At 48.0% G+C, this 21,742-nt stretch overlaps 8 protein-coding genes across 8 annotated transcripts; 4 read left to right on the forward strand and 4 right to left on the reverse strand.

Annotated features, from left to right (window-relative positions):
- Nucleotides 1-44: 44 nt before the first annotated feature.
- N7537_004555 (DNA-directed DNA polymerase alpha catalytic subunit POL1) lies at nucleotides 45-4,766 on the reverse strand. The gene is made up of 5 exons (XM_056895612.1): nucleotides 4,348-4,766; nucleotides 2,570-4,288; nucleotides 1,964-2,521; nucleotides 1,164-1,904; nucleotides 45-1,110 (listed from the first exon to the last, which is right to left on the reverse strand). The coding sequence occupies exons 1-5, from the start codon at nucleotides 4,732-4,734 to the stop codon at nucleotides 130-132; spliced, it is 4,386 nt and encodes a 1,461-aa protein (XP_056755360.1). The 5' UTR covers nucleotides 4,735-4,766; the 3' UTR covers nucleotides 45-129.
- A 1,167-nt stretch (nucleotides 4,767-5,933) lies between these two features.
- Nucleotides 5,934-6,723, forward strand: N7537_004556 (uncharacterized protein; the record flags this gene model as incomplete). Its single annotated transcript, XM_056895613.1, has 3 exons — nucleotides 5,934-6,017; nucleotides 6,452-6,580; nucleotides 6,643-6,723. The coding sequence occupies 3 exons, from the start codon at nucleotides 5,934-5,936 to the stop codon at nucleotides 6,721-6,723; spliced, it is 294 nt and encodes a 97-aa protein (XP_056755361.1).
- A 3,372-nt stretch (nucleotides 6,724-10,095) lies between these two features.
- N7537_004557 (40S ribosomal protein uS9) lies at nucleotides 10,096-11,350 on the reverse strand. The gene is made up of 4 exons (XM_056895614.1): nucleotides 11,239-11,350; nucleotides 11,145-11,167; nucleotides 10,875-10,946; nucleotides 10,096-10,741 (listed from the first exon to the last, which is right to left on the reverse strand). Exons 1-4 carry the CDS (start codon nucleotides 11,282-11,284, stop codon nucleotides 10,451-10,453), a joined length of 432 nt encoding a protein of 143 aa, XP_056755362.1. The 5' UTR covers nucleotides 11,285-11,350; the 3' UTR covers nucleotides 10,096-10,450.
- Nucleotides 11,351-11,648: 298 nt separating this feature from the next.
- N7537_004558 (mitochondrial 54S ribosomal protein uL13m) lies at nucleotides 11,649-12,393 on the forward strand (the record flags this gene model as incomplete). The annotated part of the gene is made up of 3 exons (XM_056895615.1): nucleotides 11,649-11,669; nucleotides 11,760-12,120; nucleotides 12,269-12,393. The coding sequence occupies 3 exons, from the start codon at nucleotides 11,649-11,651 to the stop codon at nucleotides 12,391-12,393; spliced, it is 507 nt and encodes a 168-aa protein (XP_056755363.1).
- A 403-nt stretch (nucleotides 12,394-12,796) lies between these two features.
- Nucleotides 12,797-13,833, reverse strand: N7537_004559 (urate oxidase; the record flags this gene model as incomplete). Its single annotated transcript, XM_056895616.1, has 3 exons — nucleotides 12,797-12,921; nucleotides 12,980-13,626; nucleotides 13,697-13,833. 3 exons carry the CDS (start codon nucleotides 13,831-13,833, stop codon nucleotides 12,797-12,799), a joined length of 909 nt encoding a protein of 302 aa, XP_056755364.1.
- A 1,912-nt stretch (nucleotides 13,834-15,745) lies between these two features.
- N7537_004560 (MFS transporter) lies at nucleotides 15,746-17,382 on the forward strand (the record flags this gene model as incomplete). Its single annotated transcript, XM_056895617.1, has 5 exons — nucleotides 15,746-15,883; nucleotides 15,934-15,954; nucleotides 16,011-16,068; nucleotides 16,137-16,783; nucleotides 16,837-17,382. 5 exons carry the CDS (start codon nucleotides 15,746-15,748, stop codon nucleotides 17,380-17,382), a joined length of 1,410 nt encoding a protein of 469 aa, XP_056755365.1.
- A 708-nt stretch (nucleotides 17,383-18,090) lies between these two features.
- N7537_004561 (complex I NDUFA5 subunit family protein) lies at nucleotides 18,091-18,931 on the reverse strand (the record flags this gene model as incomplete). Its single annotated transcript, XM_056895618.1, has 3 exons — nucleotides 18,091-18,154; nucleotides 18,208-18,312; nucleotides 18,381-18,931. 3 exons carry the CDS (start codon nucleotides 18,929-18,931, stop codon nucleotides 18,091-18,093), a joined length of 720 nt encoding a protein of 239 aa, XP_056755366.1.
- A 424-nt stretch (nucleotides 18,932-19,355) lies between these two features.
- Nucleotides 19,356-21,685, forward strand: N7537_004562 (putative disulfide isomerase; the record flags this gene model as incomplete). The annotated part of the gene is made up of 4 exons (XM_056895619.1): nucleotides 19,356-19,582; nucleotides 19,638-19,719; nucleotides 19,777-21,270; nucleotides 21,323-21,685. The coding sequence occupies 4 exons, from the start codon at nucleotides 19,356-19,358 to the stop codon at nucleotides 21,683-21,685; spliced, it is 2,166 nt and encodes a 721-aa protein (XP_056755367.1).
- Between the last annotated feature and the right edge of the window lie 57 nt (nucleotides 21,686-21,742).

A 21,742-nucleotide genomic window follows, 5' to 3' on the forward strand; every position in this document is an offset into this window, starting at 1 on the left:
GACGTCAACTAGAGACACTTGAAGACCCTGAAATATGCAATTCGATTTGATCATGACCATGCTAACTTTCCAACACCCCAATATCCTTATGTATTTACAAATATCCAAAACCATACGCCACCGGAGCGTCTATTGTAACATGAAGCGGAAGAGACCATCCATCTCAACCCATTGACGACCACACTTCTTCAGGTAGCTGTCCACCACACCCTTGATCGTACCGAATCTTGTGCGGTTGAACTCCGCGAGGGCGGCAACACTATCCTTCTTTTCTCCTGTCTCTTTCTCAGCAGCGGCCTTAGCTTTCTCGACATCCCAGAGACCGGCGAAGTACAGAAGCTGGTTGTATACCTCCTTCTCCGAGTACTCGTACGACATGCGGCCTAAACAGCCTTCTGCACGACCTCGGGGACCCAAGCAGCGGTGTCCATAAACGCTGATTTGCCGTGTCCGGTTGCCACATGATGAATCGTCACATACCAACCAGCCTTCGTAGTATCGCGAGGTCTGTTCGCGGATCTGGTTCTCTAGTTGGGCGACAATTGTCATAACTGAGAAGGGTTTCTGGCAGCTCTGGTTCGGGCAAACGATTCCGTGGGCAGTGCACATGTGCGATGAAGCCACCAGACCCTCAAACACAGACTGTTCTTTGCAATATCGGCATCTTAGGGACAGTCGCGTGGAATTGGCAAACCGAACCGAGTCCGGGATCTGGGACTCGAGCGGGGTGACTTCGGCATTTTGTTGACTGTTGGAGCTAGAGGTATTGATCTGATATTTGCGAGTATCAAGACCCAAGCACTCAGCGAGACGGACAGCATCGGTGCCAGGAATTGGGGCACAGAGACGTTCAATGGGAGGGAAGATCTGCTTGAGAATATAGAACTCAACATCTGGCTTGAGCCCTGAGTTAGGCTTCAGCACATCCTGCGGGCTGTATGATCGCTTCGCAGGAGGCAGAGATGAGGTTTCCGAGTCTCCGTTGGTCACGATATATGAGATGACGTCGTTCGGTCTAACTGTCTTGCCCCGGGCAATTTCGCGGAGAGCGACTTGTGCCGGTGGCATGCTTTCTTTATTGGGGTACTCCTGGGGTCGTTTTGAAAGTTTCTGATAAAGCGTCAGTAAAGCGATTTAGAAAAATCCTCTGGTTCATCACGTACAGTGTAGATCACGTATTTTTGCGCAGGAATTGTGTATTCCTTCATCCTCTCTGCAAGCTCACGCAAGTACTCGTGAATCTTGTTGAGCACGACTTCCTGGTCTTCACCTGACAGAATTTCGTTGAGCAGCTTCGATGATACCTCCTTTGAGAGGGCACAGTATTCACGACGCTTCATGTCAAGACCCTTAACCTCCAGTTTCTCCACGTACTTGCCATCCACCTCGGTAAGGTTGACAGCAGCGTACTTCTTTTTGGCATGGAGTAGAAGCCGACGAAAGATATTGTCGATGTCGATTTCTAGAAGTCGATAACGTTCGTTGACCGATTTCTTAAACTCTTCGCCAACCTTGATGGCGTCGCTCATGTTGTCCACATTCGTATTGATCATGACTGAATCAGTGTCACCATAAATGACTCGCAATTGCTGGCTTTCGGCCAATTCCTTGGTGTTTCTCAGAATCTCACGTCCCTTGAAGGTGGTGAGCATTGCTAAAGGTCGAGCATAGAAGCGACTCTGCGTGTATCCCAAGCATCCGTACATGGAATTGGCAGTCAGCTTCAAGGCCAATTGTTTTGTGTCCCAGATGGCCAGTTGTTCGGGTGTGGCACGCTTGTCTTTCATCAACTTCTTTACCTCGCGTCGACGGTTAACCAACGTCGCGATCAGCCGAGGTAGAACACCTTGTTCTTGGTCAGAGGAGGGAACATCTGGCACTTTTTCTTCATTCTCATTCTCAGCCTAGTTGCACATGTTAGAATAAACGAAATGAGACGAGGGTTTGGATTGGGTCAATATACCGTAGCTGTTCGGTCCACTGTTGTGAAGCAGATGTTGTATTCCTGGATGATACTGGGATACAGACTGTTGAAGTCCATAACCAGGATGAAGCGGTCATAAAGACCTTTTTCAGGCTCGAAGACAAGACCACCCTTGAATTTGTCCTTCTTTTTCTTGTCGACCGCCTCGTCATCGTCACCATCGTGCATTTTCTCCTCTGCCTTCTGAAGACGAGACGAGTACTTGTCTGGACAGATGTATTTGTTGCGATGGAACTCATGTAGCAGAATATACTCGTTTCGTTCGGCACGCGTTCCGCTAAGTGTGCGTGCCCATGAGTTACCAGCGGTATTAGTCAGGACCTTCGTAAGTGGCAGCATCTGAAGACGTAGAACCAATGCCGCAATGAAGTATGTATCTGTATCACAATGATTGACGAAGTTCATGAGGCCTTCTTTGGTAGTCGCCCAGGTCTTTAATGCCGCTTCGACATCTAGTTCCTGGCGTACGTTGCCTTGGCCGAGGTAGAGTTGGCACATCTCGGTCAAACTCCACGACTGACACTTCATCATAAGAGACTAGTGGTTGTTAGTATTGTCGTATACCTACTTCCAGAAGAACATTACCTTGCCCATGTCGTTGGCAACATCGCACATCAATCTTCCAGCAATCAACTGCCTTTCGGCAAAGAAATTGCCACCCTTGTTGAAATTCTTAGGCCAATCTCCACGCCTGAGTCGGCCAATACGATGCCAACCAGGGGTCTTCTTTTCACGCATCCGGCTGAGTAGAATGCCTAGGTCGACATCCTGCAACTGGTGGCCCATGATCACATCGGGGTCCATCTTCTCGAATATAGCCAGGAACTTGCTAAGCAAGAACTGTTCACTTTTTGCGAGCATGACAGTTCCTCGCTGGTTTTGTGCTTCGGCTTCGAAATGCATTGGGTATGATCCACCAGCAGGGCGCATGACGGTGAATGTCTTGCATGGAAGCTTCTCCGGCGGAGTGGTATCAGTTAGAGAAATGTCTTCATACACTCGGGCACTCGCTATTAGAATCTCCTGCTTGTTCTCCTTGACATTCAGCTGGGTACGGAAAGAAAGACTCATTAAGGTCAAGGGCGGGGCATTCAGGTTCTCGGAATCCGGGACAATATTGATGAGTGCTGGTTTGGCGGCCTGGCATTCGAACTTGCACCAGGATGCGTTGGTTACTGCAGCAAAGTCGGCCTGATCAATCTTGAGCCAGCAAGGGCCCATGATATTCTTCCAGAGAACAAATTGTTCAAACAGGGAGGTGTTGGTACCGAAAACGTTCGAGAAAGTCTCTCCCTTCGTTTCCATTGGCAGGGCAGCCTTATCGTAGGGGTAGAGTAATTTGAGATACTCTGCCTCCTTTGGAACCCCGGGCATTTCAAATGCGTACTTCCGTTCGCACGGCTTCATCTTGTGCATGCCGACTTTGAGTTTTGTCATCATCTCGTCGACCTCTGAGTAAACATCTTGCATATCAACCTCCTCTTCGGTCGCTCGTCCGTGCTTGTATCGATATTCGCGCGGAAGGAAGTAAAGCTTTCGCAAGATATTGTCAACCTTAACGAATGCACTAGTGTAGGACCCATTCTGCTTGTTCTTCACTTTTCCAAACAGACACAGACTGCCGTTGACCTCCGTATAGTCCAACCAGAACAGGCGCAGACTGCCATCCTCTTCGACAACATCTTGGGCGTGTAGTTTCCCAAAGGATCGCATTTCTGGCGCTGGGCTGCTGAGAACATTCAATTTGCTCCTCACGTCATTCCAAGAAGCATCCATTACTTCTGGCATTGACTTGACAGGGGAAGAGCTTGCTGGTGTAGAAGGAATGTCATGCTTGATCTTCGGGGGCGGCCGACTGCCGGTCATGTTGATGATTTTCGATTTAAGACTAGAGTCTCCAGTGACTTCTGCGACGTCCATGAGGTCAACATCATCATCTTCTGGCTCTTCAGCCTTGACCGGTACAGTATTCCTTCGCTCCACTGCCTTGCTAATTGGAGACGATGGCAAGATGTCACTCATGGGAACATCATCGTCGTCTGGCATCGGTAGAGGGCCGTCATCGAGATCGTCAGAGTGGAGTGTCTGGTCCTTCATTGGCGAGCTTGGCATGTCATTTTCGTCTCTTGCATGAATCTTTTCGCGGCGGTGCTTCTCGGACAAAGGTGGGGAGAGAACGCGAACTTTGCGTCGGGCCTCCGACTTGACAATGTTTCGTGTCGGGGCGTGATTCGATACGACGTTGGTGTCGACCTCTCCGAGGAGATCGGCCATGAATGCATCGTCCTCGGCAGTCGCAACGGGCTTGTAAAACAGATTATCAAACATGTGGGATTTTAATTCCATGAGCAAAAACCACTCACCTTGGGCTTGGGAGCAGAAGCCGAAGTCTGTCCTTTGTTGAAGTACTTGGATATGCCATTGTTCATTTTCTCCTTTCGCTGTTGTTCCTCTTCTCTCTTTCTTTTGGCAGCCTTGCCTCGTGTGGGTAGTTCATCGCTTTCATCGCTGTCATATTCTACTGTCTGTTCGTTCCATACTTCGCGGCCATCGTCCGCGTAACCAGCACCGTTATCATCGACGACGAAATCATCCTGATCAAGACGGTTCCGGATAACCTTTTTGTAACCGTCATCATCAACCTCGTCGTAGATGTCGCCCTGGTCCTCGACCTCGTATGTGGAAATTCGTTTCTTTCCTGAGGCACGAAGGGCCCTCAGCTCGGCCAATCTTTCGCGAGCCGTCGGCATTATGGTCTATTCAGAGACAACTACCCATTAAAAATAGAGTCGGGTGCGTAAAGAAAAGTAGATTGGAATGACGATTGTTGCGGGGAAAGGGAGAATGAAAGGAGCGTCGCGCAATTCATCCAGGCACGCGAACAGCACGCGTCCGATCGCGTTTGCCCGTGAGATTATGTCAGCACCGTAAGTGTTTCTGCCTCAGGCGACCAGTATTATTTGATATCTGCTAGGTATTATTGCCTCAACCGACCGCCCTGAGATCAGGCGACCATACCGTGCCCTAATATCTAAGTGTATAATGATTCTCATAAGATGGGCTCTATTATTAAGATTGTGTCAGGTCGCTTTATGCCTTTTTTTTTAGTCCCAGTGCTTTAAATCCATTAACATATACAATGCAATAGAGGCATCTAACTGTTTAAATGTTTAAAAACCGGCTGAAAGAAAGCCTAGAAAAGGAAAGAATATTTTCTTGTAAAGAACCTAAACCAGTTACTCTACACCTAACGTTTAGAGCACTATGATAAAAGAACTAAACTATTAGTACTTAGCCTGGTATCCAGGATAAGGTTCGCGGATCGTGAGGCTGACAATCTACATTTCGGCGTTCTTCAGTTGGTATCCTTCAGTTGGTATCATTAGTAGTTAATTCTCAGGTGACGCTACGTAGGTGTTCACATTTTCTGTATACTCATACTGTAGGGCGCTACCGCGGCGACGCGCGATGTGAAAATTGGAATACCAGTTGCTTGTATCGGCCTTTCTCTATTAGAAGATTACATGCCGCACTTCCTTGTTTAGAAACTCATTTTCCCTCCTCGCTTTACGACGTACCTCTATCTGGGTTGCCGTGACACGTCTATACCTCGTTGATCTGCTGCCCCGGACGTGTGTGTTCTAGGTTCTCATTCACTGTGTTTCTTCTGGTCATACTAGGCCGGTAAGGTTGCAATTTGCCTATTGATCTAATCTCTTCTTTTCCTCTTTATCTTTCACTTACTGGGTGCCAGGTGGGCTGCCTCTATCCACCGAGTCATAGTTCGTTTACCCCGTCGCCGTCGCATCTATGAGTGGCCCGGCAAAACACAACACGAGTTCCGAGACGTGAGTTGTTAAAATTAAGCCTTCTCCCTTACAGAACTGTTTCTATTCTAACTGGTCTCTTGTGAGTTAGGCTTTTTTTTTTCTCTTGTTCATTGGTTGCCATGCATGTCGCCTCCCTCCGCCTGTCGCATTCACGAACTATGAGTCTCCCGGCTGAACGCAACCACAACACAGTTTACGGGATAGTGAGTCTATGGAGAGAAACCTTGGTAAGTCTTCTGCCTTATAATATTTGAATGTGACTTGTGATGATGAAAAAATTCGACTAATCCTAACCTAATGCAAGGCATCCCTCCATAGGTACCGTCGCCAAATTATTCGGCAGCATCCATTCCTCCATACAACGTGCTAGCTGGGTATGTACGATGGAAGGAACCTACTTGACATTAAATTCCAAGCACGGTGAGCAATTACTCGGCTATTGTGGCCTAGGGGAGCATGAGAGTACCTTTTGTTGCACTGTCGTATATGATGACCTTAATCGGATCAAGGTCTGATCTTCGGATATGCCAAAACATTTATTGTTCTGACATAACAGAAAACAGAGGAACCCTATCCATCACAGATTCTCTATGGGATATGTGAACAAGTTGGCTAACACTTTTACCAATCTATCTAGGATACCATGACTCTACGCTTGGGTATGGCTCGACCCTCAAATCCGGCCAATGGCAATCCAAAACCTTTCCCAGCCCTCAGCGTTGAGAGCTCAACTGTTTATCTGATCTGGGATGAAGCCGATTTCCCGGTATGGTGATTTACTATATTGTATTAAAGGACTGATTCCACTAACACGTGGGAAATATATAGTATTCATCCGACCGATGCGCGCACACAGGACGATATCACGACCTTGAAGCTCCGCAATTCCAATTGGCACTCGAGGCCTGAAACTCCCCAACGATGACCACTCGAGCTACAAGGCCAATGAGCCAAAAGCGAACTTTGGATGGAACTGACAAGATCAAGCTGACCTGGGTCAAGACAAAAAAGTATTTGGTTGACGATCCGACTGTTCGTACCATGGAATAATGTCCAAATTTTTGAGCTAACACTCTCAAGATAACTAGGTATGTATTCCTTGTTTACCCACTCAATATGAATTCCCTCAAATTCCACAAACTGGACACTCGGTGGTCCTGAAAGTGCATATCATGATGAGAATATACACTTTGAAAGTGACTGTCTCCAGTCCCAAGCGACTAGGTGACTGGGCACATTGAAAACTATATCTGAAAAGAACTCTGATACCATGCAAAATAAAGGATATCTTCTTTACTTGGCTGATATTATGGCCTTATCCTGTTGTGATTCTGGAAGCTCTCGCTAACAATGTCGAGATATTCTAGGTTTCCATATGATCCTCCTTCCCAACTCCACAAGCACAATTGATATTCGGTGCCACAGAAATCACATTTAACGACGAGAAAAAGAGGTACTATACTTTGAGTGACCGTGGACCATCGGAGCCAATGGTCTCAGTGATAGGTTCAAAAAACGTCTGATACAAGGCGAAACGAAATATCTTGTTTCCTCAACTAATAATGCAGCTTTTCTGAACTTACCACAGACTTGATATGACTCCAATGGATTCCTAACAGCATAACCATCTGAAAGCTCAGACAACAAGGGCTACGATGTGGAGCTGACTGCGATCTTTCGAAAGGCCAACGGACACAATTAAAGATGAAATTGAAAACCGGTACGTGTGGAGAAAAAAAGGATGCTCGATCTCCATGACTGACTCTTTCGCTGTTGTAATCCAATTGCAGATTGGTTCTTTAGTTCAAACTTCCAGATCAAAAGATTTCGTCTCTTTACTTCGTTTCTATACATACGTGTGTATGGCTCAATGAAAATACTCCGAAGCTCTACAGACTAATATCTGGTGGATTTGGAAGCTCGCCAATAAATTGAACATCCACGGCTTTCAATTGCCCGAGGGGCTACATCAGTCTGTCCGAGGTGCGACAAATCAAGGATTGATCCAGACCAAACCGTTCGCAACTCTTCTTTACTTGTTTGATACAACCCCGTGTGTTTATCTGCAGCTCTCTAACTGATATTGGACCAAAGATGAAAACCCCGACATCCTCAATGTATGACCCAGTTTCCCCCATGTTGATATTGGAGCTTCTTTGCTAATCGTTCTAAAATATCCCTTTAATTTTCCAATTTTCCATTCAGGTATGACATGACACGGCCCTTTATCATCCAAGAACAATTGACGCCCGCCAAAATGATGACTATGTTCAACAACTACACAATGCTATGAATCTAGTCTACACTCGCACTGTAGACTATGAGGACAAAATCTGAAAAGGAACATCTGATGCGAGGCTAAAGAAGAGAACATGTTTCCCCAATTGACACCCTGGCTCGTTTTATGTGGTTGATTTGGATTTATATCGCTGACTGTTCCAATTATCTATGTAGGTTTCGCACTTCTCGCACCCCGGATTCGACAGAGTCGTGCAGTGACTACATGCATATTGATGGACAAGCCCGAAAGCTCGCAAATGATGATTTATTCATACATTCTCTATTGAGGGTGTTGCTTTGGCAAAACCACGAATAGAGAAAGCATACCTGCCTGATGCGAGGAGCCCGGGGCTCATGGAGATATGTCTACAAAATCTCTATGCTATATCCTAACATTTTAGATCGAACGAAGCGCATGTTTCAAAAATAATCAAGACAAAAGGAGAGGTAATTTTTCTATTCCTCCGCTCATGCTCTGATTGTTGACTATGACCTTTGGAAGAAACTTTCCAGGATCATACCTAGATGAGACCACGGATATGCTGCAGTCATGGTCGAGGCAAATAAAGGCAAGTTTTCTTATCCATCCATTTTCTTATATATATATTTTTTTTTGTGAACGTTAATCGTGAGTTTTCGTCCCAAGTGGAAAAACTTCGAAACTCCTAAGTGATGATGACAAGATACTACATTTGAGAAGGCTACGCATTAGCATAAGCTCCAATGAAATAAAAGAAAAAGCTCTTTGAAAAAGTCTGATAGGAGCAAAACAAGGTTTCCACTACAAAGGGTTGATCTCTCGATAGATACATCTACAACTTCGCCATATTTTGCCTGCAGTGGAGTTTTACATCTTGGATGAGAACACAACTATGCTTTAGTGTGGATTGAGATGAGCAAAGAAAGATAAGTTTTCCATTCCCCTGCATTTTTGTGTTTGCTAATTATGATTTAGTTGAACTCACATTGGGTGTATGAAACCATATCTAGTGGGTAAGCCTCGAAACTCATACATGATGACTGTTGAGTTGTTCAATGGAGGCCTACGTATTGGCATATACATTAATGGAAAAGGATGTCCGATGTGAGATGAACACAAGGTCTCGATACCCATTGATTGAGAAAGGTATGTTGGATGCTTTGATGACGGTTGGTGCTCATGGATAAAGATATCCCGAGTGATTGAACGTTGAAACTCTTACATGATGACCATGAGGTTCTTATTCCGTCCAAGTGACTATGCGCACAGTCGCAATGAAAGAAAAAACAAAAAATGTCTGATGAGAGTTGAAACACAAGGTCAATACCACAGGGGGTTGACCGGACAAATGAGTTTGCAGTCTGTTTCTACTTCGCTTGCACTGATCCCATACTTCCCTATCCAATGCTACCTCAACGAGGAAAGAAATAATTTCTGATGCAAGAGGAAGTGAGGTTTGGCCGAGAGAAACATTGCAATCTGCTTTGATAGTTGAGTCTTATGCACTTCAGATGAAATGGTAAGCTCACCCTAAGGGTATCAATGATGATACTAGGAAATATCTGACTGATCACTAGTCCCAGGCTGTTTTGATACAAGAGATATGGGGAAGAGTTATTGGAAACGTTGGAGCACTTCGAGAGGAGCGGTTGCTGGAAATGTCGAAAGGGAGCTGGAGCACTTGCTGCAGCAATTCCTCCATCTTGTATGTAAGGGTCCACGTGACCGAAAGCATATGGCTATGACAAGAAATCGAACTATTGTCCAATTGGACTGATATTCGGTGGTATATTCGAGTGACGGATAACAAAATGTCCGGGTAAACTTGTTATACGTAGATCCATAAATCCTAGATGTGGTCCAGTTTGTGAGAACGAGGGGTGAGTACCTCGGTGGTTTACCTTCAAGAGCATATACCTACCCCAAGTTTGGCGTATGGAGAACATAAATCTGGGGAAAAAGTGAGACCAAAATTAGAACACCATAGCTAAAAATAACCCCAAAGATTCCAAAAACAAAGATGTGAACAAGATGAAACCCAGTATCATTGAGTAGATTTTCCTGGCTATGCTAGGTATTTTTTTCCAGCCGTGCAGGACAGCGCCAGTGAAAAACATATCAACAAGGCACCGGAACAACAACCAGAGGTCATTTTCCCAAATTCCTCTAGCCCGGTCCTCTGATCTCATGTAAGAGCGGTTAAATCGAACATAAACCGCTCAAACATCCCCGAATCCTCCCAAGTCCCCAGTCCACCAAGAAGTCATGGAAATAAGTCGTGATAGAAAAAACATATGAAGACAGACATATTCCATTTCCCCGTAGCCGTAAACTTTTCTTTTCCCTTTCGCCGCGTAACAAGTGAGAAAGAAAAATTTAACGGTAGGACTTCTGGTAGCGGGAGCGGGCACCGCGACCACCGAACTTCTTGGGCTCGGCACGGCGGTTGTCGGCAACCAGGAGTGTGCGGTCGTACTGAGCAAGAGCCTGCTTCAGCTGGTTCTTGGAGTGCTCATCGACGTACTTCTGGTAGTAGGCGACAATGGACTTGGCGATAGCCTGACGGATGGCGTAAACCTGCGAGGTGTGACCACCACCGGTAACACGGACACGGATGTCGACACCGGCGAACTTGTCAACGCCGACGATGAGGAGGGGCTCGTAGACCTAAAAATTCGAGCGTGGATTGTCAGAAACCGATTTCGTAGACGTTCTCCCATTGCCATTGTCGCTTGCGATTCGGGCGAATCCCTTCTTTCTTGGCGCGCGGGAGTTGATTGAGCGAATGTATTGTGCGTACCTTGAAACGGAGGATCTCGGGCTGGACCAGGGAGAGGGGCTGGCCGTTAACCTTGACGAGGCCCTTGCCTTGCTGTAAAAAGTCTCAGCATGTTGTCCAATTCAATGTGTATATGACCCCGATGATCGCGCAATATGTTGTTTCGTATATCCTTCCAAAATTCAATCCCAGCAGTTCGTCATTTCGTGCACAATTCCTTTCCGGCTGTTTTCCTTCCAGATATTTCGAAACAACGTATTGGGACCGAGGGAGTATAGGCGTTCATCATACCTTGCAGTGGGCGACAGCGGTGGCTATTGAAAATTAATATGTCAGCGCACGGGTTCATTCACACTGATCTCCGGTCGAAAAAAAGAGAGCTTACCCGTCTTCTTCTTGCCGAAGCATTGCACACTCGGGACGGAAGCCATGGTGGATTGTCGTGGGGGAGGGAGTGTGTTGTCGAGGGAGATGGAAAAAGAGTCACTTGAATTCCCATACACAGTGATTTGCCCTTCCGTGCGGGTTTCGCTTAGTGTGCGACGCTAATTCTGAATTTGGACTAGCGTGGCACGAGACTTAGGGCTTGGTCACATGACCCGGAGAACTTCAGTCGGGGGCGGGTTAGAGGCTACAAGCAATACAGAGAACGCCGAGATCATCATTATCTCGAATACTTAGGCGCTGGGTCTGTTTTTGTTGCAAGGATCTTCAATTGAACTTCTCCATCTTTCATTAATTGTCTAATTGTCTCTCACCCCCGGCATCTACACTACCCTCCGCCGCGTCAACAAGATGTCGCAACTCGTTGGCAAGGTAAATAGCTTCAATGCGGAGCCTTCCGGGCCAACCGCGCACGCCCTGTGTGCAAGCAAACAACCCAATTCTAACTTATCCACGCATTAGACCCGTCTCGCCTACTCGCGCACATGGCACTATGTCGACGCCGGCGCCGATGAACGATCCCTCGGCCGCCTCGCCTCGTCGATCGCCCTCGTTTTGATGGGCAAGAACAAGCCCATCTACGACCCTTCAACAGACTGTGGTGACTATGTGGTGGTTGTGGGATGCCATGATCTCAAGACAACAGGAAAGAAACGATTCCAGAAGAAGTACTACACGCACACGACGCGGCCCGGTAGCTTGAAAAGCATGACGATGGATCAGATGTTCGCCAAATGGGGTGGTGGTGAAGTCCTCCGCCGCGCTGTTAGGGGTATGCTGCCCAAGAACCGGCTTAAGGATGCCCGCCTCGCTCGGTTGAAGAGTAAGTGTTACATGGTTGCTGCGCTTCCGTTCCTTGGATGGGTTACTTGATGGAGATATACACGGGTTCATCTTCGACATGGTCCTTATTCATTCAGCCCATCTACTTCATTCATGCTTCGAACCCAGTCTAACCCAATATCGCGCAGCTTTCGAGGGTGTTGCCCACCCCTACAAGGAGAATATCGTCAAGTTCGGTAACCAATCAGTGATCGGAAATCTGCCCGAAGTGCAGGAAGCATTCAAAGAGGCCGCCGATAAGCCAAGCGCATAAAGCATCCTTTTTCATATCTCCTTCTTTCGTCATTTTTACACCACCGACCTAAACCGGGTCCGTGTCTGTCTGTATTCTATTCTCCTGCGATGTTATGATCCTACTGCAAAAGCGCATGGGTGTGGAGTCCATTTGGGATATTGCTTTTGATTATCTACTCCGTTGACTTGGCCTCGGACTTTTCAACTTTCGAGCCTGCGGTTCTTTTGAAATGTACTTCTAGCACATACAATCACAATACCACGTACTATACAATTCTTCTTTAACTTAACTATAATGCTGTATGGAAAGAGCTGTGCAGGATTGGATTCGAGGTATAGTAAACGGATATATGTACAAGAGAGCGAAAAAAAAAAACCCTAGCGCCCATGTCGAAGCTCGCCGACAATACTCTAGAAAGCATTCACAGCTTAGCCTTTTGGCCAGCGCGACCAACGGTGCACTTGATAAGACCGTTGGGGTTGGATTGGGGGGCGTACACTTCGGCATCCTTGCCGGTGTTCTTGATACCCTTGTGCCAGCTGAGATCTAAAACCGCAATAATCAGCCCAAATCCAAGGTTCATAGGGGAAAAGGTCAAACATACCAACTTCAAAGAAGTGAATATTAGGCAACGCATACTCAACAGTATCCAGCAGAGGTACAGCAGCAAGAATCTGCTCTCCCATCTTGTACATCGTAGCTTGGACAGAGGCACTGTTATCCTCAGCAAAGGTCTTGAGGGTAATAGCGCGGGCTGCCTCCCAAGCAGCATTGAACTTCTCAAAGTGCGTCTTGACCTCGGCGAGGCCAGTGAAGCGGCGCCATTGCCAATTCGCCGCAACATCGGTGCTGAGGAGACGGTCCCAGGTCTCCTTGAGGGTAGTGTACTCGTCGCGGACGAAACCCCAGAACTGGGAACCGGTGCTCTTCAGCACGGTCAAGCCCTTGATAGAAGAGTTGATGTCGATACCCTTGCCCTCAATAACGTCGACTTGCACGTTGCGAGTCTCGGAACCGGGCTTGATAAACGAGTGCGGGTGCGGCTTGCCGTCAATGTCCAGGCGCACCCAACGGTGGGTCACGATATTGACATGAGCCGCGTGGATGTGGCTGTACTTCTCGATGAAGTGTGTGCCCAGGATTGAGCCGAACAGCTCCGGTGGGGTTACGGGATTCTGCTTGGCTGTGATGAAAATGGTGTTCTTGATCGAGTCGGTTGCGACAACGACGCTGTTGTCGGCTTTGGTGTAACTGTGGAGACTTTGGTTTTAGCTTCAACTCTTTTTTTGGGGGGGGACATGAGAAATGTCGCTGGACTTACGAGGTCTCAATATCACCCTCTAGAAGGACACAGATGGTCATTTCTACGACAGTCTGGATACCGGTCTTCTCATCGCGGTGCACCTTGCACACGCGGACGTTGTCCTTGCCATAGCGGGCGGCTGCTAATGCGCTCATCTTGAATTTTGTGTGGTAACGTTGGAGTATAGAAGAGAAGAAGGGGTAGAGAATGCTGAAGGTAAAAAATTGTATTATCCAGCAGCTCAAACGAGTATTTATTTTATCTGGAATGCAGTGAATTGGCTGATCTCTAAGATCATCGGGCACCTCCGATGGCCGCTCTGGCCGCGAGTGGCCGCTCCCCCAAAATCCCGATCTTATCAGTTGGCGATTAGACAGTTCATTGTCTTTCTTTCTGTATGGCCTGATGCTCTTCCATAGGGGCATTCTCATCCTATCATCATTATACAGAGAGAAAGGGAGGACGGGCACAATCTCATTTTCCCCAGACTTTCGGCCCCCGAGCCGAATTCAATACAGTGGAGATCATCTCATATTCTACGAATCCCGAATTTCCGACCTCCGACTCTGCAAACATCAACTGCAAACCCCTAGATTATTATATTTCAAATCCCGTACACTCTGTACTACGATGCCAATCAGCCCGGAGACCTCCACTACGGACTCCCGGCGAGCTGCGAGCCATGAAAGGCGTGGAAGTCCTGGCGATAAACACTCAGCGCTGACATGATATACACATGATATACTCTGTGCTGACGACTGCCATAACAGACATGCGCAGTGACCTCGTCGCTGGTAGTACAATGCGGGGAGACAGACGTCACGGTCTGTACGTTGACCCGTCTTGATGACGAGATATCATGGGTTTTTTTATTCTCCCTTGTTCATTCGTGTACTTTCTACGGAGGGTACTTCGGGGTTAAGGCTGTCCTACTTCGATCATCCACAGTAGGTTATATCTATATCCTCCGAGGTGTATACCACATGGGCAGGTTGCTAGTGCAAATCGGGTATCTATTAGGCCTACGGAACGCAGTATATCTTCCCGAACAACCCCCAACAAGGAACACAAACACCCTCAGGACGCTTATTTAGGTTTTAGAACGCCCGGATAATGCTGATATCTTCGCCGAGACTCGGTGATCGAAGAGCCTCAATACCCACGGAGCACAGGAGAGTACCTACATACCGCATAGGGAAAATGCGTGGCCTACGCATCCTGTCACAGCATGTGCAAACGTCAAACATACTGACCAATCTAGCGGTCAACGACTATTGCTATTCTAGAGTTGATTTGCCTCTATGCCGGTGACGATATTACCCGAGACTTATCATGTGCTCAGCCAAGCACGCTGCTCCAGCGACCAAAGCAAAGTTTCACCTTTAAACAGGGAATAACCAAGGTATTTAACTATGTACCAGTCTCTCTCCACTCCATACATACCGAACCCCAAAGTGCCCGTCTAAATTGTAGTTGGGAACAATCCCAAGCACCCATGCCCCCAGAATGACAGTATGTAAGATGTATGTCAGATCCAGATAGCAGATTGGATTCATTTTTGGCTAAATAAATAATCCATAATCCACGGAGTGCATTATTGAAACAAACGCCAAGCACACCTGATCTCCGGCTTAAATTGCAATCGTCGAATCGGAGGGTGTGGTTGGTGCCAATGCGCAGAATCTGGGCAGTGGTGGTATGTTTGCAACGTCGATCTGACGAATCTTGTATGCAGTGCACACTTCCAAGCAGTATCGATCCTCAATCATATCTCGCGATTGAATCAAGTGTCCATCAGTAAAAAGCGGGCAAAGAATTTCCGATTCTCGGTCAAAGCTGGGCTGACGGGTTTCTTCGTTCTTCTTTGTTCGACAAAGAGTCTTTACTCGCCTGTTATGTGTGGTATATATCAATTAAATTCTTGGTTTTGTTTGACTTTCGGCTTTCACTACATTTCCAATTAGTCGGACCTCATATTAGTCGGATCCTATACTTGTGATTCGTATTAGCGAGGTACTTCTTTGTTCCCATCTCGCAAACAACCACTCGTTTTCTTTTCAGATAAAAATGACTATGGGTGATCTATCGAACCTCAAGAGAGAGTCAAGGGAAAAGCGTGCTCCCTGGCTGTTGAAGTTTCGTTCTTCAACGGGATTCATCATCGGTGCAGTCTGGATGTCCACCTTCACGGTATATGAGAGTCCAGTTACCTAGTATTAGAAGTCCATAACTGACCGAGACTCGATTGGGATAAGGAATTCCTCCTATACGCCATGGTAAGCAAAAGTTCATTTCCAAACTGTGAATTGGACACAAAATCAACGAACAACAGATAGTCCCCGTGATGCCAACAGTCCTCGTAACCCGAGCTGGAATCGAATTTGAACACCGTACATCCTGTTCCTGCCCTTACTGCCAACTTTCTCTCGCAAATAATCATATACTAACCTTTCAACAGGAGAATATTGGGTCAGTGTCCTTCTAATGTCCGAAGCAGGCACAGCTCTGTTGATGTGTCCTATATTCGGCTACCTGGTCGACCGCAGGCGCACACGCCGACTGCCCTTCATCGGTTCTCTGATCGTATTGACTGGCTGCATGCTGGTCTTGCAGCTGGCGCATTCCATTGCTGTATTTGTTGCGGCTCGTGTACTCCAGGGTATTGCAGGTGCTTTAGTGGTGGTCGCGGCATTCGCTCTCATCGGCGACGCTGTGGACCAGGAGAATCTCGGTCAAACGATAGGGTATCTTGGTTCCGCCATTGCCTCGGGCTTCTTACTGGGTCCGTTCCTAGGAGGTGTGGTGTATAACTCTGGTGGGTACAACGCCGTGTTCTGGTTTGCGTATCCTATTCTCGCACTTGACATGGTTATGCGGCTGGTTTTGATCGAGAAGGTCGCTGCTCAGTGGACTGGAGAGTCGAATGGAGACATAGAATCGGTTCTAGAGACGGCGCAGCGTATTCCCTCTGTGGGTTCGCGTGAACCACAGGTCACCCAGAGAAGGAATGGCCTCGTCATATTCCGGATGCTCAAGCAGCGCCGAGTGTTAATCTCTTCGTGGGCACTTCTCACCCAGGGACTCTTGCTTTCTGCTTTTGATGCGGTATGTACCAGACTCGACGTCTTTCTCATGAAAAACTGGCTAATCACATCAAGACCCTCCCAATCTTCGTCGAAACGACATTTGGTTGGAACGCCCTCGGCATGGGACTAATATTCCTCCCAATGGCTGTCCCGGCCTTCTTTGAGCCGCTATTCGGCAGCTTCACCGACAAGTTCGGTGCCCGCTTCGTAGCCTTCGGCTGTTTTGTTTCTCTTTCGCCCACCCTCATCTGTCTCCGGTTCGTTCACACAAAGTCGAATGAGCAGATCGCTCTGTTAGTAGCATTGCTCTTCCTTACCGGGATTTTCATCCACGCCTGCGCGCCAGCCATGTACGTTGAGACGCAGCGCGCGCTCACGGCGATGGAACTCAAGAGCCCGGGAATACTCGGACCCAAGGGCGCTGTAGCGCAGGGGTTCGGACTGCAAAGCATGTGTCAATTTGCAGGGGTGTTCTTTGGACCGCTTTGGGGAGGGTTTGTTGAATATCGTTTCGGGTGGAGCGCGATGACGGGGACTTTGGGGGTCTTGGTAGCGCTCACTGCACTGCCGATGTTGTGGTTGGGAGAAAATGAGGAGGAAAGAGCTTTAATGAGTTGAATGAGGGTTACGCAGTTAGGCAGCACCCTTTTTTTTTTTTTTTTTTTTTGTTGAAAGCAGGTATCAGTTCTACCTGCTGCCCTACATCATACATGTAGGTAGGTAGCTCACCACGGAACTATACGTTGCACCTGAATGCGCGTCTTTTCTGAGGCGCTTTATCTGTGATATACTTCTATACCCGAAGTCTTTGGTATTATTATAGTTTATAGTCGCAATAGATGAACCTAGGGAACTATGATGATTGATTAATATTGTTTCCAAGGTTGTATCTCTCGATTTGTCAGGATATCCCTCGAGGCTGAGAGGTGAGGTGAGGCATTTGATTCTATACAAGTTCTAAGAACTAATGAATTTACAAATGTGTTAGCTTTATATAGATCTAGGGACCTTTGAACCAATTCCTCTAAGCCCAGCAATGAAGTTCAAAAAGTGTTAGGTCCATATAAAATGCCGCACTATGAAGCTTATCGCCTTGACTATCCCAATATGGCGGTTCAATTGTTCTCGTCCTGTTAACTTGTGTGGGCTCATCTTTGACATTTGTCTCTCTAACTCTTCATATTGACCACGTTGAGATCTTCCCTTCAGCATGAATGCCCCCCCGAACCTGCCCTGGGCATTCTTTCTCATGCCACTTCCTCACTTCATCCAACATCTAGTAGTAGTTACAGATATTACAATTCACAGCAATTCCAGAATCGCTGTTTAGTTGCCTCGCTCGAAGTAGGTCCACTGGCCGGGTCGGGGCTTTTCCTCAAGTTCCTCCCACCTGTGAAAGAGTCAGCAGCAAGTCCAGAGCTCGAATTTTGGATTTCCACTTACACCTTAGCCTTGGCCAACTCATCTACAAGCTTGAGCTCTGCCTCTGCGACCTGGATGATCTCCTCAATAAGGCCAGCGCCGATTTGCTGTTCAACGTGAGAGATCCTTCGCAAAAGGTTAGCGTTCCATTGCCAGATTGTTCCAGGCCGACTCGGAAATGTAGGTACACGTACTGGTCGGCATCAAGGGCAGGCTCGCTCTCCCATTTCATATCTTGGTGGTAGAAGTCATGCTCGGCCTTGTCGGTGGTCTCACTGGCCTCGTTCATGATTTTAGCCCATTCCGCTTCTTGTTGCGGGGTACGGTGGGGACCCTCAGTCGTGGCCGAGAGGCCTTCACCATCCCATTCTTCACCACGGGCGTTGTCGGTTCCATCCTTCTGTTGGGCAGCGGCATGGGTGTAGGAGCCGTCGGTGCGCTGGACCTTGGCGAACCGCTCGGGTTCGGATCCCACGACCTTCCGCACACGCTCCAACCAGGCATCGAATCCGGCGGGCTTTTGCGATTCAATGACCTGGAGGCGGTGGCGGGTCAAAGCTTCAACTGATTGGCGGTAGGCGGAGGATTCGGGGAACGCCTGCAACTTCTGCAGAGTAGTCGAGTAAAGGTAAATTAAAGTAGGGCGAGGGCTGGGGTGGGTGAAAAGGCCCGTCAATCCGGTAGGAGCAAAAGGCTCCAAATACCGGGGCTTGACATTAGCCAGTAGCCGAAGTGTAGAGCGCATTGTGAATGAGATTGGTGGTATTGAAGTCGCTATGTTCCAGGGAGATGAAGTGCTGAAGTCGGCCCGGATCGGATTAACCTTATGTTCCATCCAAACGGCAAGGGGAAAGGCACCAACTCACCTTTTCCTGATATCATCAAAGCATCACATCCGATTCTTTGTTTGGGCTGTGTGCAGTTCTATTTTGCTCTCAGCTACTGGGCGCTATAGTCGCTAAGTGCTGTTTCTTTCTGCGACGTGACCAGTGCCCACCCGAGTCGCCAGTCTTCGCCCCCGTCCAATGTGCCACCTGTAACATTTCGCGATTATCCTCCCTACTTCGACCAGAGTCCTTCGTTTTGCTCGGCTGTGACACATCCTGGAAACTACTTATACTCTCCTTTAAACTTCTCCTCCGGTTATTCGCCTTTTTTCTTCCACTAAAATGAAACCGTCCTGGCTGGGATGGTCCCTCCTCTCACTGTTGGTAGCGCCTGCTTTGGGCACGCCTTCAGATGCTTCCTCCGACCAAGAATCCGGGGATACACTTGTTAAGAGGGGGGCTCGTGGAGTGGATCCCGACACACCTACAATATTCAATGATGTTGAAGTGCCCCCGTTGAGGCAGCTGACCCCGGAGAATTTTGAGGAAGTGACCAAAGATGGTTACTGGTACGGACCCCTTATGCAGAAATCAATAAACCCCTCGAGACTCTAATTATTCTAGGATGATCAAACATTATTCCCCCTCTTGCCCGCATTGCCGGACAGCCGCCCCAATGTACCAGACTCTTTATGAGTACTACTACGTGAGTATTTATTCCGTTGTTCTGAACCTTTTGAGGCTTCGATCTAATTAATGATAGACCTCAAATCCCTTATTCCTCTCCGGATTGAAGCCCGATGCGCAGGCATCCCTGGACTCATTCACTGGCTACTACAATCTCCATTTCGGGTCCGTAAACTGCCTGGCCTTCGGCGATTTCTGCAAGAAGATGAACGTCGAATTTTTCCCCGCGTGGGCGTTCTATGATATGGGCGTTCAGAACGGACCCCCCGTTGGTGCCAAGACGATGTCAGAGATTGGTGCTTTGATTGAAGCCAAGCTCGAGACAATTAAACCCGGGTCCCGACCTTCCCAAGGCGTCCAAATCCCGAAGGTTGGCGCTAAGAGCATGGAAATGACCGCCAAACCTGAAGTGGTAAAGCCTGGCGCGAAAACAGCTGTCGAGAAGCAGAGCATTGAGACCGCGGAATTGGAAGGTGTTAGCCCTGAGTCTGTCAAGGCCAAGCTCCAAGGACGGCCTGCTAATCCCCAGGGTGTTTCTATCCCACTCACTGCGGAGAGTTTCCAAAGTCTTGTCACGACTACCCATGACCCCTGGATCATCAAGTTTTATGTTCCTTGGTGCCATCACTGCCAGGCTCTAGCCCCGAACTGGAACTCGATGGCCAAGGAGATGAAGGATACTCTCAATGTTGGCGAAGTGAACTGCGAACTTGAGAAGCGACTTTGCGAAGATGCTCGCGTAAATGCCTACCCGACGATCTACTTCTTCCGTGGCGGCGAGAGAGTTGAATATACCGGTCTTCGTGGCTTGGGAGATCTGATCGCGTACACCAACAAAGCTGTTGGTGTGGGCTCGAGCATTCAGGATGTTGACGCGACTACTTTTAAGGAGTTGGAAACAACCGAAGAGGTCTTGTTCCTGTATCTTTACGACCACGCGACCACGTCTGAAGATTTTGAGGCCATGAACCGTCTCACCCTTAGTCTTGTGGGACACGCTCGCATTGTGAAGTCTGACAGTGCTGCTCTTTCCGAGCGGTTCAAGATCTCTACCTGGCCTCGTCTTCTGGTTGTACGTGACGGACGTCCCAACTACTACAATGCGCTTGCTCCTAAGGACATGAGAGATTTCCGTCAGATCCTGTCGTGGATGCAAACTGTGTGGCTGCCCATTGTACCCGAGCTCACCGCATCTAATGCTCAAGAAATCATGGATGGAAAGTTTGTGGTTCTGGGACTCCTCAGCCGTCGCCGTAGCGATGATTTCAAGCAATCCAAGCGTGAGCTGAAGGAAGCCGCCCTTGAATGGATGGATAAGCAGGTTCAACTGTTCCGCCTTGAGCGAGCCGAACTTCGTGATTCCAAGCAACTGCGTATCGAAGAAGCCGATGACCGGAATGATCAGCGTGCACTGCGGGCTGCGAAAAATATGCGTATTACGATCCGCGAGGATGACAAGAAGCAAGTCGCATTTGCTTGGGTCGATGGTGACTTTTGGGAGCGCTGGCTGCGCACAACCTACGGCATCGATGTGGAAACTGGTGACCGCGTTATTATCAACGACCAAGATGTAAGTTTTCCCTCGTGGGATTTGTTCGAGTACTATAACTGACTTCCTGTAGAACCGCCGCTACTGGGATACTGCTTCAAGCGGAGCTCCTATCATGGCATCGCGTACCTCCATTCTCGAGACCATTCCTCTCGTCATCGCTTCCCCTTCGAAGTTGTCACCCAAATCTACCATCGGCACCTTTGAGACCATATTCTTCTTCGCTCGATCCCTCCTCGGCAGCCATCCCATCCTCTTTTTCATCATCCTGGGTGCCGTGGTTGCTGTGGCCACCATATTCGGACGTGGACGCTTTAGACGTAGTGCTGCGCGCGGCGGTATTATTGGCAACGCCGCCAACAACAACGGTGGCTTCTTTCACCTTGACGGCAAGGAGGGTTTCCTGAACGGAGGCTCGACCGACAAAGTCGACTAATGAGACAAATGTACAGTTAGGGTGTTTGGCTACGTGGTTCTTATAATCTTTTGTTTC

Source organism: Penicillium hordei (genome assembly GCF_028827395.1).
Source record: "Penicillium hordei strain IBT 12815 chromosome Unknown utg000002l_segment0_segment0, whole genome shotgun sequence".
Taxonomy (NCBI): domain Eukaryota; kingdom Fungi; phylum Ascomycota; class Eurotiomycetes; order Eurotiales; family Aspergillaceae; genus Penicillium; species Penicillium hordei.